General features: G+C 35.5%; 1 protein-coding gene across 2 annotated transcripts in view; it reads left to right on the plus strand.

Annotated features, from left to right (window-relative positions):
• The window catches only part of PLS1 (plastin 1), a 111,309-nt gene that overhangs the window by 82,485 nt on the left and 10,370 nt on the right, over nt 1–18,454 (plus strand). For both annotated transcript variants that reach the window (XM_050778143.1, XM_050778142.1), the window contains exons 9-12: nt 1,568–1,660; nt 4,894–5,089; nt 9,764–9,842; nt 13,192–13,306. In XM_050778143.1, the coding sequence (XP_050634100.1) occupies nt 1,568–1,660; nt 4,894–5,089; nt 9,764–9,842; nt 13,192–13,306 (483 nt within the window). The remainder of the gene's footprint in view (nt 1–1,567; nt 1,661–4,893; nt 5,090–9,763; nt 9,843–13,191; nt 13,307–18,454) is intronic.

An 18,454-nucleotide genomic window follows, 5' to 3' on the forward strand; every position in this document is an offset into this window, starting at 1 on the left:
TTTATAGGCCACAGATCTGCTAGATTATAATGAGGATGTCAGTCTGTTCATTTGGACTAATAATTCTATCTGTTTACTGGTTTAACACTCTTACTCCCACTTTGTCAATAACCAGCTAACAGGAAATCAGATTATCTGAGGGCACAGTGAATCAGTAAACAAAGGGATCTTAAGGTTTGTGCCTTAACCAGCGTAGCTTAAAACACTTCCCTCTCTACTGGGAGAATCTTGTCAAGGAGACTATAACAGGCATTTCTGTCTAACGACAACTTTCCCTTGCTTACTGCCTGGATGGGCACTGCCAAGCCAGGGCGCTGTGACTTTCTTCTCTCTGTTTTTTTATGTCCTCCCCTGCCCTGCCCCCTGCCCCCAGAGTAATCAGTGCTGGCTCTAATTCATGTTCCCTCTTTAGCTAGATAACCTTCAGTCAGGTTATCTTTTTCCATAATGGCCTAGAGGACAGTCTCTCAATTTGAAGTGACATTTTATTTCTCTGCTTTCATTCTGAAATCTCTTAAAATTCAGCTAAGCAAACATTTATTCAGCTCTTCCTAAAGGGCATTATGCCCAGGGGATGCAAAGACTCAGCTCTTGAGAAGCTTGCCAATTCTACTCATAGACAAGCATGTACCAGAAGGATATTTCAGTTACCTATTGCTATATAGCAAACTATGCAAAATTTGCTTATAATGATTATTTCTCATCATTTTGCGGGTTGATGCATCTTGGCTGGGTGGTTCTTCTGCTTCGCACGGTTTTGGCTGGGATTACTAACTTAGTTACATTCAGCTGTCAGTTGGGCTCATCTGGAAAGTACACAAAGGCCTCAATCACATGTCTGGTGCCTCAGTGCTCCTCCACAAGGCCTCTCTACATGGTGAGCTCAGGCTTCCTTACAGCATGATAGTCTCAGATAGTTGGACTTCTTATGTAGAGGTTAACTTTAAGACAGAGGAAGCAGAAGCTCTTAAGATTTGGGCTTGGAAGCCCCAGAACATCACTTTCACAGCATTCTCCTAGTCAAAGTGAATCATAAGGCCCGTCCAAATTAAAGAGGACAGAACATAGCTTCTGCCTTTTGATGGGAAGCGTTCATGTATGTATGGGGAAGAAGCATGATATCCATCTTTGGAGACAATGACATTGGATGATGAATAGTGTGGTCACTGTTTACTTACTGAGGTAGGCAAGGGGTGCTGTGCACTACAGAGGAGTGTTCTTAGTTCATCCTGGAGAATCCAGGGAAGGCTTCCAGGAGATAATGCTTGGCCTGAATCTTAACTGATGTGGATGCTTGGGTGTGTAAACAGATGGAAAAGTAAGGGAGGGTATCCAGGTGCAGGAAACAGCATTGCTATAAACTCTGAGGTGTGAAACAGGATTGCTTTGAAGCTCTGAAGTGTGAAACAGCATGGTTCATTCAGGAACCTACAAGTAATTCTGTATTATTCAAGTTATTCCATTCTTTGAGATAGAGGCAGTTTCTTCAGTTTGAGCACTTGTTTTCCCTAAATTCAACGATGATTTTATTCATTTTAAAAATGCTATTTCGTGTCTTTCCTTGAAGGACTCGAGAGCCTATTTTCATCTGCTTAATCAGATTGCCCCTAAAGGTGGGGAAGATGGACCTGCCATTGCCATTGACCTTTCAGGAATTAATGTGAGTGCAATTTTTAACTTTTAAAATATATTTTGGTAAAAGAGACATAGAAAATTTACCATTTTTATCATTTTCAGTGTTCAGTTCAGTGGCATTCAGTACATTTGCATTGTTGTGCAGCTATCACCATTATTCATCTCTGCAAACTTTTCATCATCCTGTAGGGAAATTCTGTACTCATTAAACAAAAACTCCTCATTTTCTCCTCCCCCCAGGCCCTGGTAACCACTGTTCTACTTTCTGACTATGAATTTGAATTTGAGTAGGAGGTACAGTCAAATTTAAAGTACAGTTCTCTACAGGCAGCATTCCCCGGTAGAGCCCTCAGCTCTCCATTAAAGTTTGGTGCTTTGCTCTATGGAAGTTTTTTCCATGCCCCAGACTCCAAACCTCCATGTCAAGCTAACTGGCTGTCATGACAGAAGAAAGGGAACTGCATAATTGTGACCTTGAATATTTGTGGAATCAGTCCTACACTCACGTTTCCCTGGTGCAAGGCAATTGGAACTCACCAGGGTGCTCTTGTGACTGTCAACATATGCCAGGAAAGGAAGCAACAACCTGTTGTTAGATTTTTAAGCAATCAATTATCAGTTTTAGCAGCTTATATTTAGAAATATACAAAATAAAAATAGATATTCCTAGTATTTATGGTGTTCCTAGGAAGGACTGATAACAGATTCTGACCTACCAAACACACTTCCTAGGAATCTCATTCTTTTAGCATAAGTTATAAATACCAGGGATGGTTATATCTAAATCAGGATGTCCAGTCTTTTGGCTTCCCTGGGCCACATTCGAAGAAGAATTGTCTTGGGTCACACATAAAATACACTAACACTAATAATAGTTGATGAGCTTAAAAAAAAAAAGTTGCAACAAAATCTAATAATGTCTTAAGAAAGTTTACAAATTTGTGTTGGACCACATTCAAAGCTGTCCTGGGTTGCATGTGACCCACCGGCCGTGGGTTGGACAAGCTTGAATTCTAAACATTAAAATCTGGTCAGATAATAGATTGTATGAAAATATGTCATGTACTTAAAGTGCTGTATCCATAACATTTGGTTTTAAAGGCAACTTGAGTCATTACTAATTAATTATATCTCACATTATTATAATGACATATTTCAGAAACAGTACTGCAATGCTCTGTAAAATTTGCAAAGCATTTTAATTTAAAAAATTAGGAACTTAAACTTATGGAAAATTTTGACTATATTCAAAAGAGAACAGACTTAGTATACTAAACTGTCAGGTACTCATCCCTCAGTTCCAACATCTGCCAATTCATGGTCAATCTTATTTATTCCCTATTTCCCTCCTCCTCTGTATTATTTTGAAGCAAATCTTAGACATTACTTCATGGATATTTCAATATGTATTTCTAAAAGATAAAGACACTTTTAAAGTAAAACCACAATACCTTATCATACCTTAAAAAATTGCAACAATCTGTAACATCATCAAAATATCTAGTCAATGTTGACATTTCTACTTGCCTCATAAATGCCATTTTTTTCATAGTTTATTTGAATTAAGACCTAAAATAAGGTCCACATATTGTCTTTATTTGTTTGGTTGGATTTTTTTTTTAGATGGAGTCTTGCTCTGTCACCCGGGCTGGAGTGCAGTGACACAATCTTGGCTCACTGCAACTTCTGCCTCCTGGGCTCACGTGATTCTCCTACCTCTGCTCCCTGAGTAGCTGGGATTACAGGTGCACACCACCACGTCTGGTTAATTTTTTTATTTTTAGTAGAGATGGAGTTTCACCATGTTGGCTAGGCTGGTCTCAAACTCCTGACCTCAAGTGATCCGCCCACCTCGGCCTCCCAAAGTGCTGGGATTACAGGCATGAGCCACCACGTCCGGCCACATATTGTCATTTTTTGATGTCTACATTGGTAACTTTTCATCGTTGTTTAATTTAATAATCTGTTGCTTTCTCCGATTTCATTTACATGATTATTTTGCAACTGTGGTGCACAGAATTAGGTAGGTTATCTTTGGTCATGATATACTCATATGGGTCTGTGCATACCCATTTTTAAATTTATTTTTGTGTGTGGTTGTTTTGAAATTGTAACAAGCCTCATGAACTCTCAATCTAACAGGAAAACTAAGACCTTGACATTACATTTTCTGTCCAGTTCTTCCCTATTCCATCTCTGTTTCAGCCCAGTGTGGTAACCACAGTCTTGAATCTTGTGTTCACTGTTGTTTTGCTTTTCTTTTTATGTAGTTTCCCTTCATCCAAATGTATCCCTTACAAAATTAAATTCTTCATTTTACTTTTAACTTCCTTTAAAGTTTATCATGTTATACTTAAATTTCTAGTACTTCTTTTTGAATTTGTGTCTCTAAGAGTTACCCATATTGGATGTCATTGTGTGAATATACAAATTCATTCATCTACTCTCCTGTTCATAGGTATTTGGGTTGTTTCATTTGTTTTCAGGGTTTTGCAATTGTGAAAGGTGCTTTTCGCTATGATTTTAATTTTTAAAATATGTAATTTCAACTTGTTTTTCATCAAGAAGAGCCTTCTGGAAATTTCACTCAGTGTACAGTGGGTATGATAACTATACCTGTTATCCAGAGGGCACTCTACTAGCTGGCCTTGAATAAGTTACGTATAGTGCGACCACTGTGAGCTTACTGATAACAATATTTGAGGATTTTGCTGAGTATTTTAGCAAAAAGGGTAAAATATAACTCAGTTATCCCAGCAAGGAAACTCAGAGACTTTTTCCCCTTTAACTTAAAAGGCATGGAGGCCAGGTGTAGTGGCTCATGGCTATAATCCCAGCACTTTGGGAGGCCGAGGTGGTTGGATCAGGAGTTCGAAACCAGCCTGGCCAACATGGCAGAACCCTGTCTCTACTAAAAATACAAAAATTAGCTGGGCATAGTGGCGTATGTCTGTAATCCCAGGTACTCAGGGGCTGAGGGAGGAGAATCGCTTGAACCCAAGAGGCAGAGGTTGCAGTGAGCCAAGATCATGCCACTGCACTCCAGCCTGCGGAACAGAGCAAGACTCTGTCTCTAAATAAATAAAATAAATAAATAAAGGAATGGGTAAGTTGAGTTGGAATTACTACACATTTTGATCTTATTTTGAGTTGTTATTTGATATATTTGTGGAAAAGTAATTGCTTATAAATACATATACCAATAAAAATTATGCCAGTTAAAACTTCAATTGTAACCATTTTTGTTTTATTGTTTAGGAGACAAATGACCTGAAGCGTGCTGGACTCATGCTTCAAGAAGCAGATAAACTGGGCTGCAAGCAGTTTGTTACTCCTGCAGATGTGGTTTCAGGCAATCCTAAACTTAATTTAGCTTTTGTAGCTAATTTGTTTAACACATACCCATGCCTGCACAAGCCGAATAATAATGACATCGATATGAATTTACTGGAAGGTGTGTTCTTTCTGCCTTTCTTTAATTGACTTACTATATTTATCTTCTTACGGTGTTGTCTTACTTCACTGTCAGAGATAGGGGCTGTAGTGGGAAATGCAATTTAGTATGTGTAGTAGGTGTGTGTATCCATTGAAAAATTCAAATTATGGAAGGTGGTTGCTGGTTTTGATTAAAAGAGAATGCTGGGGTAAATCTTATCTTTCATTTCTCCATAAGAGGTTAGTGAAAAGTATCATACATTTAAAATATTCTCATAAATGATCACATAACAGCTCTACCACCAATATGGACAATGAATTATCTATTAGAATAAAATAATTATTTGTAGGTGTTTTTCTCCTTTGAAAGCTCCAGTTTGACTCTAGTATTGTTCTCTTTTTAATGTTTTTAGTGTACATGAAAAAATTAGTGTTCGTTATTTGTCTTTTGTGTGGTCTATCGTTATCTGTCTCATAATATATAATACTTTCCTGTTTTGCTTCATGAAATGCAGATTTGACCCCTCCTAATGTAGGTACTGTATTTAGTACTTTTCTATACTCTATAAATATATTCATTCTGAATGTTCTTTTTATTAGTACCATTTATTCTTTCCATCTGGATTGATATTTTATTTTTTGCATTGTTCATGCTGTGTTATTTCTCTCTTAATATGCCCATAGAATGAAACACAAAACTTAATTAGAATAGCAGAACAAAGCTTTGATTTTTATAAAATTTCTACCTAATTTGCCTTCTATAATGATGGGGTATTGTAGTTGTAAACACATTAGAACTCAATTTTGAGAAGTGGACTTCATGATTTGATGTAAAACCTTTATCCCTCTCCTGTGATAAAATGTATCTTTTTATCACAAGTAATCTTTGAAAGGATTAATTTAGGTTCTATAACATATTATTTTGTATCAATTAGCTATGTTATATTTACTGAACCTCACTGAAGCTTACAATCTATGAATCATAATGACAAAACATTCTTAACACCCAGTTCTTACTCATTTTTTGTTTCCCAGCCTTTCTTTTTTCTCCCACTCTCACACATACCAACACCCACATTAGTATCAGAACTTAAAGTAAAAACAGTGGCAGTAGTAATGGCAGTTGTTGAAGGGAGAGGCAGTTGTCAGAGGAAGGCACCAATCTTAAGATTTTTCTTGCTAGTTGCCCTGGTTTGGAGAAAGCGGGGATTCTTCTTTGTAGGGAGAATCTGATGTGCAGTATTCATGATCTCAGTGTTCATCCTCTCACATAATTCACACTTACTCCCTTCTTTCCCAGTGAGACAGAATGAGAAATCAATTTCATGGTCTTTTTTTGCTTGACTGCCATAACCAAAGTTCCAATGTCCTTGTCACCTCATAATTACAGTTTTGTGATTAATGAAAGACGCTTCAGATTTAACAAATACATTATTCGAAGAATATGAGTAATTCATTCTTTTTGAAGGTCCCGTAAAATAAAATAAAGATTATATTTTCTATGTAGATATGTAACTGAGAGGGAAAGTAGACAAAAAATGTAGATTTTTCAGCAAAGAGAAATTTAGGGTAAGAGATTAGAACTTGAAAAAAAAAATAAGCAAAAGGAACACTGCTAGGTTTTGGCAGTCTGGAAAATTTCAAAATCCCTCTGTCAGTAGAAGGCATTGTTTAGAGTGGCATATTAAAAATGATCTGCTTTTTATAGTCACTGAATTCTTGCTAGATATCTTTTCCAACTTGCTCGCTCTCTTATTTTTCATGTTTGAATTCTTTTGCTAGTGTTCAGCATGCTTTTGGAATTTTTCAGTGTGAATAGGATTGCTAAATATTTCCGTTATTATTTACTATCTATTAAGATAACATGGGAAATATTTATCAGTCATCTTTATTTAGAACATATGTATGTCCTCATACATCTGTCAAAAATGTATTTGACTTTGACTGTCATTGGATTATTTTCCTCTGTAAATTTGAGTTTTAATATATCCTTATGAAATTTGAAGCTTGATCTTATCACATCCCAAATTCATATGTTAGTATGTCCTCATTGGCAGAGAATTTTCTCTCTAGAGAATTAAAGAAAACACAATTAAATATTAAACCCTCATATCAAATTGAGCCAGATATGTGGGCTCTGTATAGAAAGACCATCTCAGAATTCATTTATGGTTACAGAAGGTACATAGACCACAAACTATCAGACTTTGTTCAAATCTTAGTTCCACTATTTAATCTGAATAACCTCTGTGAGCCTTGGTTTTTTTCATATATAAAACAAGACTAATAAACTTAATTCGAAGAGTTACAGAGCAAGCTAAATGTGATCATGAATGAAAGAATACAGTATGTGTTTATTAATGGTCAGGGAGGGAGGAGGAAAGCACTTCATGTGTCACAGCACATTTATTGAGTGTTAAATATATGTTAATTCCTTTTTTCCCTCCTAGTAGCCTACTTCTAAGATAGTTGTTATTTTTATTGCTATTTTTTATTTTATTTTTTATTATTTGTAGATGTCAAATTGAGCCTGCAAATGAAAAGAATGTTTTATAGTTCTTTCAGTCTTGTATATCAGCAATTAAGATTTTACTTCTTGAAATTGTATATCAGATCTAGGGGGAAAAAAGATTTTACCTTGAAGATTGCTTTAGCTGTCTGTAATCCAGACATTTTCCAATCTGGAATACATATATTTTTGTAATGCTTTACCATGGCTCTTGCACAAATGCATAGTGCCTCTAGCTTTGAGCATTTATGTACCAAGACATTTTGAAATGTTATTAGGTAAATAAATGCTCACTTAAAAAATCTATTTTACTTTCCAGGTATCAAAAATTAAAATAATTATATAATCAGTTGAGAACAATAGGAAGAAATATGAACCCCTGAAGATAGTTTCAGAACTCTATTAAAATGCAAGTTTAGTTATTTTAAAATATTACTGCATCATTAGGTTCAACAGAATTTGGATATTTTAATTAAAAATTAAACCAATAAGGCACTGTTAATCTTCATAATTTTAAGACATTTAGATTTTCCTAGATGGAAATAATGTAAAACTTCTGTAACTATTAGAAAAATATATATATATCTTTATGATAGATAGTAATAGAGAAACAACTGAGAGGTAAATCCAAATCAAAGGCATCAAGTTATTGATCACAGTATGTTTATATTTATGTCACTTTGGGAATAGTTCATAGATTTAATTTGTACCTGTTTAATAATTCCTACAAATAAAACTGGCATGGATTCTGGAAATATTTAGTTTAGCTTGGTTCTTCTTAAAAAAAATTCTCATTTTTTAAAAAAAGATTCTCTTTATAATAAAGTGGTGGTAGCAGATACAACAGACTGATCAGTTACCTTTTATGCAGACCAGAGGGAACAAAATTTAAGCAAGAAATGATAGGGCTATATAATAGAGCAATAATTAAAGCAGATTCTGGGAAAGCTGTTAGATAATGGCATTGAAACCACATGAAACTACAGTGAGTAGATTATTTCCTGAACAGTTGGCACAAATAACAGAATTCTTTAGCTCTGACAAGGCTTGGGTTCCTGTCCTGGGTGTGCAGGTTTATACTGTCTTTGGCACTCAATGTGAAGATGACTGTTGCAATGGCTCTATACGAACAAGCCCCTGGAACGCAGATGATTATAGATTTATGTGCCAAATTGTCACATGGGCCAAAATCTAGAGTGACTTGAACTTGCCTATAACTTAGAATTGATGAGAGGTATAAATGTTTCAGTTTTTCAGGAGTCTGGTGGTAAGATATAAATTGGGCCATTCCACTGTCCACTACCTTTGCTGAAGAACAAATAATCATGATAGTTACTTAGGACTATTAGCCATCAGGAGATGACTAGAAGGCAGACAGTGGTAGAACCAGCCCACATTCCTGCTCACTTTGTGGTATACCATAACCCACATTTTCGTTATAGATTATGTAAGCACTGTTATGAAGGGAATGCTCAAGGAGGTAGGGTTAAATAACAGCACCTGAAGGAGTTATCTCCTTGAATGGATCTTTGAGGTCCAGGAACTTACTATGACGAAATGTATCTCTCTCTTATCAATCTGTATTGGGTCTGTGTTCCTTATGTATTTTCGGTAATGACAATCTAAACTAACTCAGGAAGCCTGTAAAATAGTTATATTCCCTTCATTGTGTGTTTTTATATTTACCTGTAATCTCCTATGCCCTTCATTGTGTGGTGTAAAGTGTAGTTTGTGTGCGTAAAACCATAATTTGTACAAATTTAGAAACCCTGAATCGAGAAAGGTATAACTTTTCTATTTGTGTTTAATGTGCTAATGTTATCCTGACTGCTAAAAGATTTTATTTTTATTAATGTTTAGTGAATCCCTTTTGCATCTAATCATAATTATAGACCACAGAAGTGTATCTGTTATTTCTAGGCAGAGAAACCCATGGCTCAGTACTAGTTCACAGACATCAAAGGGAATCTAGAAGAGATTTAGAGCAAATGGAGGCTTCCTAGATAGTAGGAAAGAAGGGACTTTGGCATTAAGAGACTTTTTTTCTCCCTTTAAAGAAACTGTAGTATCTAAAGAACCATGGCAAGGTAGGTTTGACCAGTTTGTACCTGCTAGAATGGTTTAACATATAGTTCCTGGTTCCTTTTGTCCTGAGTCATCAGTGTGAGCTTGTGTCTACTCTAGGAGAGAGCAAGGAAGAGAGAACATTTCGGAACTGGATGAATTCCTTGGGAGTCAACCCATATATTAATCATTTGTACAGGTAAATATTTTATTGTGCTTCAGCTGTACTGTCAGGGTCAAACTTTTCAAGTTTCAAACTGTAGGCATGTTTAAATGGAACATTTTCTCAAGTCGCAAGAATTTTAGCCAAATTTTAGAGTTTCAGGATGCTGGGAATTGGCAATACAATGGATTTTAAAAGAAAGTTACTATTCAAAAAAGGAATAATAGTTATGTTTTTGATGATATACATAAATCAGTAAAGATAATCCTTTTATAGTTATTGATCATAAAAATAATTTCAACTTTAACAGAGTAACAGTAATAACTGATAAATTATGTTTTTCATTGTCATTTTTCATTTATTTTTGCCAAAACCTCAATTATTCCATAATTTATGTGTATATTTTTTCTAATTTGTAAAAGTAACTTGTTTTCCTTGAATAATTGTTATAGCTTATCTCATTCTTTCTTGTTTAAAAATGATAACACATTATTGGCATTAGTAGGGCTAAGAAAATATTTCACTAAATCAATTCCTGGGCTAACGATGCGTCTTTCTAAGTGTGGATGAGAGGAAACCGTTCTTCTCTCTTTATTATACAGTCTACCAGCCTGCCTTAATAAAATGCAAAAGAAGCCAACTTCAGCTAGTTGTATTTTTTTTTTTTTTAGAAAAAAGTTCTAATTAACTAAATGTATTAATAATTTACATAACCAAGAAACTCCTTAAAGAAGATTAACTAAGATTAACTCCTTAAAGAAGATTGTCACAACAGGCCAAGTTCACTGGCTCACTGAGGATTTATGATGCTGTAATTTCTGCTGCTTGGTGTTTATTCACAATGTTCTTTAAAACTGAAAACCAGTGTTACCTTATTATGGTAACTGGCTTTGATTGTGGTAGACCTGTATTTGTAAAGCTCTTGAAGAGTGTGTAAATTTCAGCTAGATGAGAGGAGATATACGTCAATTAGACCGGAGCTCCTGTTACAGTAGCAGGGAAGTTAAAACACAAATATTGAAGGCGAGGAGGGGTCCACTTTTTATGGACCGATTTGAAAGAATGTCTGTAATATATAGTCAAGAGAAAAGAATAACAAAGTGTAGTATGATCCCATTTTGTTTACAATTTGAGTGTGTAGTATTTGTATTCGAATTTTAAAAGAAAATCTAGAGAGGTACATAGCAAACTGTATGTAGCCTGGGTAGTAGGAGTAGAGAACAGTAAGGAGACTTTTATTATTATTATTATTATTTTATTTATTTATTTGAGATGGAGTTTTGCTCTTGTTACCCAGGCTGGAGTGCAATGGCATGATCTCGGCTCACCACAACCTCTGCCTCCCGGGTTCAAGTGATTCTCCTGCCTCAGCCTCCCGTGTAGCTGGGATTACAGGGATGTACCACCACGCCCAGCTAATTTTGTATTTTTAGTAGAGATGGCGTTTTTCCATGTTGGTCAGGCTGGTGGCGAACTCCTGACCTCAGGTGATCTGCCTGCCTCGGCCTCCCAAAGTGCTGGGATTATAGGCGTGGGCCACCGCGCCAAAGACTTTTAATCTTAGTAACTTAAACATGATTGTATTTTTTTTGAACCATGAACATGTATTTTTCTATAATTAAAGAGTAAGCTTAAAAATAGCAGATTAAGAGTTGTTGATACTCATGTAATTATTTCACAAATATCAGAAACACTAGATTCTATCATTGACAGTGGAGAAGAGAATTGCCCAAACCTTTTAGCTAAAGATATCTGAAGAATATCTTTATTCAAGAAGTACCAGCATTGGGCTTCTGAGCATATAGTATTTTTTCTTGGGAAAAGAACTGTTCAGAAACTGTTTCAGAAAATTCTTTAACATAATCTTAGAGAACCATCAGATGCAGAAGAACAATAGGTGGACATCTAGTTGACACTGGAACCATGTCTCCATAGAATTGTGTCTGCATCATATTCCTAAACCCACCCCCAAGAATTTTTAGGTTCCTGCCTATAGTATAGCCAGCCCAAACCAAAACAGCTAGATTTTCCCTGAAAATTCTCTTCTCTAAAATGTTATAAATATATTTCAAGAACTGTTAGTCCTAGAGTTTTTCTATGACCAGTTGGTTCCAGAACTCATCTTGAAGTCTCTGGAAATCATTTAAACTCTCTGGGCCTCAGTTCTATTTGCAAAATAATAATAATACCATACTAGACAGGAATAAGAATGAATTCATTTAAAGTAAAGAAGAAAAATACATAAAACAGATAAGATTCCAGAACCTGTAGAAATACTTTAGTGATTCTTTTTTTATACAGAATGTTTCATGTGCCTAAAGATAATCTACTCAGATCTTAATTACCTTCATATCAGACTTTCTCCCTCTATCACCTAGTACTGGGCCCAGCTGCCTTCACTGCCATGTGGTGTGTGCTCAGAGAATGCAAAGTAATTTAATATGAACCTTAGTGAACCATAACTCATTGGACAAGCTGTTGGAGGAGAAAAGTCATGTAATACATCACAAAGCTAGCAATTTAAAAAATCAGTTGCTATTGCTTTATGTCCTTAGCATACTGCATTAAAAATAGACTAAACAGGCATACATTAACCTTCTCAGGAGAATATATTTTTCTGAATCCAAAGTAGTTAATATTTTTACTTCGAGAATTCCTACTTGTTCATAAGTTCCTTCTTCTTAACCTTCATTCCTGAACACAAACGGCTGCCTACTGGGTAGCTATTGTGATTTTCCTATAATTATTTTTAAGTTAAAAAATAATGTATAAATAATACATGAACTTATTCTTACTGGACAAGTTCCAGAAAGTATGTAAGTATATAGAATAAAATAAAACATTCCACCCTTACTCTCTCGTACTCCCCTTTTCCTGACCTCTTTCTTTACCTAATAGAGGTAATTGCTATTAACTGTCCTTAGCATGTATAGGTATATAAACATATTTGACTCTAAATTTTTTTAAATAAATGAGATCAAATTGTATGAAATGTTCTGCCATTTGTTTTTTAAAGTTTGATATGTTTTGCAAAGCTTTTCATATCAATACATAGAGATCTACCTCATGTCTAATGGTGGCCAAGGAGTTTATAGTATAGTTTACTCAACAGCTCCCTACTTCCAGGCAGTTAAGTTGTTTCCAAATTTATAAATACTGTGGCAATGAATGTCCTTGGATGTATATACCTTTGTAAATATTTATGTAAACATTTTAGACAGATTCTTAGACTGGAAGTTCTGGGTCAAATGATATGTCCTGTCATTCTTTAAGGATTAAATGACTTACATTCTTAAAGATATAAGTCTGTCTCCAATGTACTTAATACAATTAGGTAGTACCCAACATTTCCTCCTCCTTTATCTGCTTTTCCTTCCTGTTTTAGTGACCTCACAGATGCTTTAGTGATCTTTCAGCTCTATGAGATGATCCGAGTGCCAGTCAACTGGAGCCATGTCAACAAACCTCCTTATCCTGCCCTTGGAGGGAACATGAAGAAGGTGAATGAAATAATGGCCATGGATATATTGTTATTGTTCTGATATAAAACAAAGAATTTAGAGTTTCATGGAGTTGAATGAAGTGTACTCTGTCCCCACAATTCTGATTCAGACCAAAATGTGTTAAGCTTAATAGCCTTTTTACAAGTTTGCTTTAATAAATGCAAAGATGAAGGCAATCCCTGTAGTCAGACACTTTATATAACTGTTTTCATCTTTATCAAGTCATAGTACTTAATGTTCTTTGAGATGTACTGTAAATGTATTCTTATTTTACAATTGGTATAACTTGCTGAATTTTTATTGGTTATCCACTCATTTATTCAACAGATATTTATCAATTACCTGATACCTGTACAGGGTTATGCAGGATATAACAAAAAGTATAAAGCATGGAGTTGGTCCTCAGGAAAGCCTAAATAAATTAGGGAAATACGTGTGCAAACAACTACAATATGGTACATGGTAAACAAAAGTGAATATTATGATTTCTAGGGAAGAAAGTTGAAGAGCTACTGAAATAGTAATAGCAAAATGGGAACAACACATGAGTGAACAATTCATAGAAAAATAATGATGAATAGTAAACATACAAAAAACTTTTCACCCAGAATAAAGAAATGCAATTTAAAACTAGAAACTATTGAACTGCATCCAATGTTAGAGGAAGTATTCATTTGTATAATCTTTCTAAAACCAGTTTGGCAATACATATTAATCTTCCAAAAAATTCTTTGACCTAATTTCACCTTTTTCCACCTATCCTGATGAAAAAATCAGAAAGACACAAAGTTGTGTGGCAAAATGCTAATCATAGCAGTGTTTATACAGCACACAAGAAAACAACCCAGTTGTTCAATAAAGGGTTAATAAAATTGACACACTCATAAGATGAAGTAAAATGTGCCATTAAAAATAGTGTTTGACAGGAACAGAAAACCAAACACTGCATGTTCTCACTCATAAATGGGTGTTGAACAGTGAGGACACAGGGACACAGGTAGTGGAACATCACACACCCAGGCCTGTCAGGGGGTGGGGGGAAAGGGGAGGGGGAGAGCATTAGGACAAATACCTAATGCATGCGGGGCTTAACACCTAGATGATGGGGGCCGGACGCAGTGGCTCACACCTGTAATCCCATCATTTTGGGAGGCTGAGGCAGGTGGATCACGAGGTCAGGAGTTCGAGGCCAGCCTGGCCAATATAGTGAAAATACAAAAATACAAAAAAAATACAAAAATACAAAAAATTAGCTGGGCATAGTGGCGGGCACCTGTAATCCCAGCTACTCGGGAGGCTGAGGCAGGAGAATGGCTTGAACCGGCGGAGGTTGCAATGAGCCGAGATGTGCCATTGCACTCCAGCCTGGGTAACAGAGCGAAACTCCATCTTGAGGAAAAAAAAAAAAACCTAGATGACGGGTTGATGGGTGCAGCAAACCACCATGGCATATGTATACCTATGTAACAATCCTGCATGTTCTGCACGTGTATACCAGAACTTAAAGTATAATTAAACAAAGAAAAAATATTGTTTTAGTAATAGTGGTATGGAAATGAGCAGGACACAAAATTATATATATACATAATATGAATCTAATTTGTTTAAAATACATAACACACACAGAGATGCATTCAAAAGGGACTTTGGGTTTTTCACGTCTATAGAATGAAAATGTATTTATAGATACTGTAATTTTTAAAGAAAAAAATTTAAAAAGACCTTTAAAGGGAAATATATCATAATATTAAAAGTAGTTAAATGTGTGGTATAATTATAAAGAGTTATATTTTTCAGCATTTCTAGTTATTGGACTGCCTGCATTTTTAATTTCATTTGATTTGCATATAATTCTTTTCATGGGAGTGGAATTCAGAAAATTTTATTGACTAATTTCATGTAAGTTTTTTTCTCCAAAATTCTGAATGCAAAATGTAACAGGAAAACAGAAATTAACCATTCATTATACCTGGAATTTTAATGTGAACTACAAATAAATACATATGTCACGAATCATATGCAGAATACTTTTTCAACAAGTATAGAAGGAAACATAAAGCCTGAAATAAATTCAAGATGTTTAAAAAATGAAGAAGCAGTACTTTCATGACACAGTATCACAGGGAATTACTTTATGGAATTATTTTATGGAATTTGGGCAATAATCAATAGATGTCACTTTCCTTCGGTTACAAAGTTCTTAAAGCTGCACCGTTAAAATAGCCTTTCTTCATTATTATTATTATTTTTGAGACAGAGTCTTGCTGTGTTGCTCAGGCTGGAATGCAGTGGCGTGATCTTGGCTAACTGCAAGCTCCGCTCCCAGGTTCATGCCATTCTCCTGCCTCAGCCTCCTGAGTAGCTGGGACTACTGGCACCTGCCACTACGCCCAGCTAATTTTTTTGTATTTTTAGTAGAGACGGGGTTTCACCGTGTTAGCCAGGATGGTCTTGATCTCCTGACCTCGTGATCTACCTGCCTCAGCCTCCCAAAGTGCTGGGATTACAGGCATGAGCCACCATGCCTGGCCTTCTTCTTTATTTTTAAGTATTTATTTTCACTTGAACCCTTGTGTCCCATTACGTAACTCTTCTCATTGTCCAAATGATCTAAGCTTCATTTTTGTCCAAAGCATTTAAAGTACTTGGTAATTGATATAGTTTGGCTGTGTCCTCACCCAAATCTCATCTTGAATTGTACTCCCATATTCCCATGTGTTGTGGGAGGGACCCAGTGGGAGACAATTTGAATCATGGGGGCAGTTCCCCCATACTGTTCTCATGGTAGTGAATACGACTTAGGAGATCTGATGGTTTTATCAGGGGTTTCAGCTTTTGCATCTTCCTCATTTTCTCTTGCTGCTGCCATGTAAATAGTGCCTTTTGCTTCCCACCATGATTCTGAGGCCTTCCCAGCCATGTGGAACTGTAAGTCCAATTAAACTTCTTTTTCTTCCCAGTCTTGGATATGTCTTTATCAGCAGCGTGAAAACAGAACTAATATAGTAATCATTTCTTCCGTTAACCCTGTGAGACTGCACTCCAAGTTTTTCTTGCTTTCTTTGTGCTCATTCTTACCTTTCATAGGTTCTTCATCTTTTAGCCTGACAACTCAGTATTTCCAAGGCCTGGTTCTTGGCCCAAAGGTCTTAACTTCTATATTTACACCCTCAGGGAGCAGATCTGTTTTTAGGGTTTTAAGTACAGGCTGAGCATCCCTTATCCAAAATACTTGGGACCAGATGTATTTCAGATATTGGAATATTTGCAGTATGCTGGTTGAACATCCTTAAGCTGAAAATCTGAAATGTTCCAATGAGCTTTTCTTTTGAGTATTGTGTTGGTGCTCAAAAAGTTTTAGAGTTTGGAGTATTTTGGATTTTTGGATTTTCAGATTAGGGATATTCAACCTGTACTACCATACACATGGATTACCTTTAGGAACCTAATTTCTTATTCCTTCTCTAGTTTGGTACCTCTCTAGATCTCTTAGAAGTGTTCTGCCAAATTTGGAACCAACTATTGCCAATAAATAGAATATATGCTTTCCCTTATGTTAGCACCTGTTTCCAGTTTCTCTTTCAATGCTGGTCATATCAGTATGTTCTTAGGCCTCTATACTAGCAACCCTGAACTCCTTTCTTGCCATCATTTCCCTTAGGAACTTTGGTATAACTGTAAAGCAGATGGCTCTTCATTGAAACACATGTGATTACTGCAGTTTGCTATAAAATTCTCCCACTGAAATGGGTGTCCATGGTAAATACGCTGGCTTTTTACTCTTCTGTACACAGTGTTAAGTAATTCAAGTGCTAATGTTATTTTCCATAAATTAGGAATCTATTCTGTTTTTTAAAATCGACATTCTTATAGCATATATTTCTTTTAAGCGGTCTAAGCCTATAATTTAATATGATTCCAAACAATTTTTTGGAATATTATCTCTGCATTAAAAAACTCTTTAAAAATTTTTTTAGAAATAGGGTTTCACTATGGTGCCCAGGCTGGAGTGCATGCTATTCACAGGCATGATTATAGCACACTACAGCCTTGAACTCCTGCCCTTAAGTGATCCTCCTGCCTCAACCTAAGTAGCTGGACTACTGGCATGCCACCACACCCAGCTTCTCCTTGGATTTTAAAAAAATGAATACATATCAAACATTTTATTCAATTTGTGAAGTGAGCCAGGCAGATGTTATAGCAGGCTCAAAGATCTTCCATTTTTATTTGTAGTAAATTGAACTTTGGGAATTTGGATTCTCTTTTTTAAAGAACAATAACCATATATTTGTACAAATTCTTTCATTAGCTGTCTCACATTTCCTGGAAATATTTTCTTACTATTGGGAAAAATGTATCTATGTACCTTAGGTTAGACTATTTTGTAATGGTGCCTTAACTAACTTTTGGAAGAAAATTAAGAAAAATAGTGTTCTCCTTTTAAATGTTTATTCCAAAAAGTACTTAGTGTAAGCACTTTTGTTCCTACTGGTGATAAGATTATGAGAGCTTATAATTTCACTGGAGCAAAAAGACTCAGATACATAAGAATTTATAAGTTCTGATATAAGAAACACAGCACTAGATGATGGAGATAAAAAACCCTATTGACTCCAGGATAGACAAAAAAAGTGTTAGAGAAAGGACCCAGCTGGACCTATATCACTGGAAAGAAGTATGTGTGTGTGGTTGGGGAGGGTAAACAATTTATTAGGTGTTTATGTATCAGATTCTTACTTTAGGCAGGGCATTGTGCTGGAAGTGGATAGATTGGTGCATGAAAAAATTTTTGTCCTTTAGAAGAAGCTTATACTATAGTTGTTGAAAGGAAACACATAAAAGGCTAAGTATAAGTAGAAGATGGTACATAAGCATTACAAAATAAGCATTCTTAGGAGTTCAAGCAAAGGATAGATCATTATTAGCTGGCACAGTTAAGGTTAAGCCTTTATTGAAGAAAGGGGCCAAAAGCTGAATTTCAGAGGATGAGTAAGATCTGGGTAAAGAATATTGGAGATGAAGTTAGATTCTTAATAAAACAATTACTTTCTTCTCTTTTTTTAAATTTTAAATCTAAACAAAACATCATCTATTACTTCATTAAAGGAAAGCAAGAAACCTTGTCTTTTAGTCACAGATGTA

This window comes from Macaca thibetana, chromosome 2 (assembly GCF_024542745.1).
Source record: "Macaca thibetana thibetana isolate TM-01 chromosome 2, ASM2454274v1, whole genome shotgun sequence".
In the NCBI taxonomy this organism is placed as follows: domain Eukaryota; kingdom Metazoa; phylum Chordata; class Mammalia; order Primates; family Cercopithecidae; genus Macaca; species Macaca thibetana.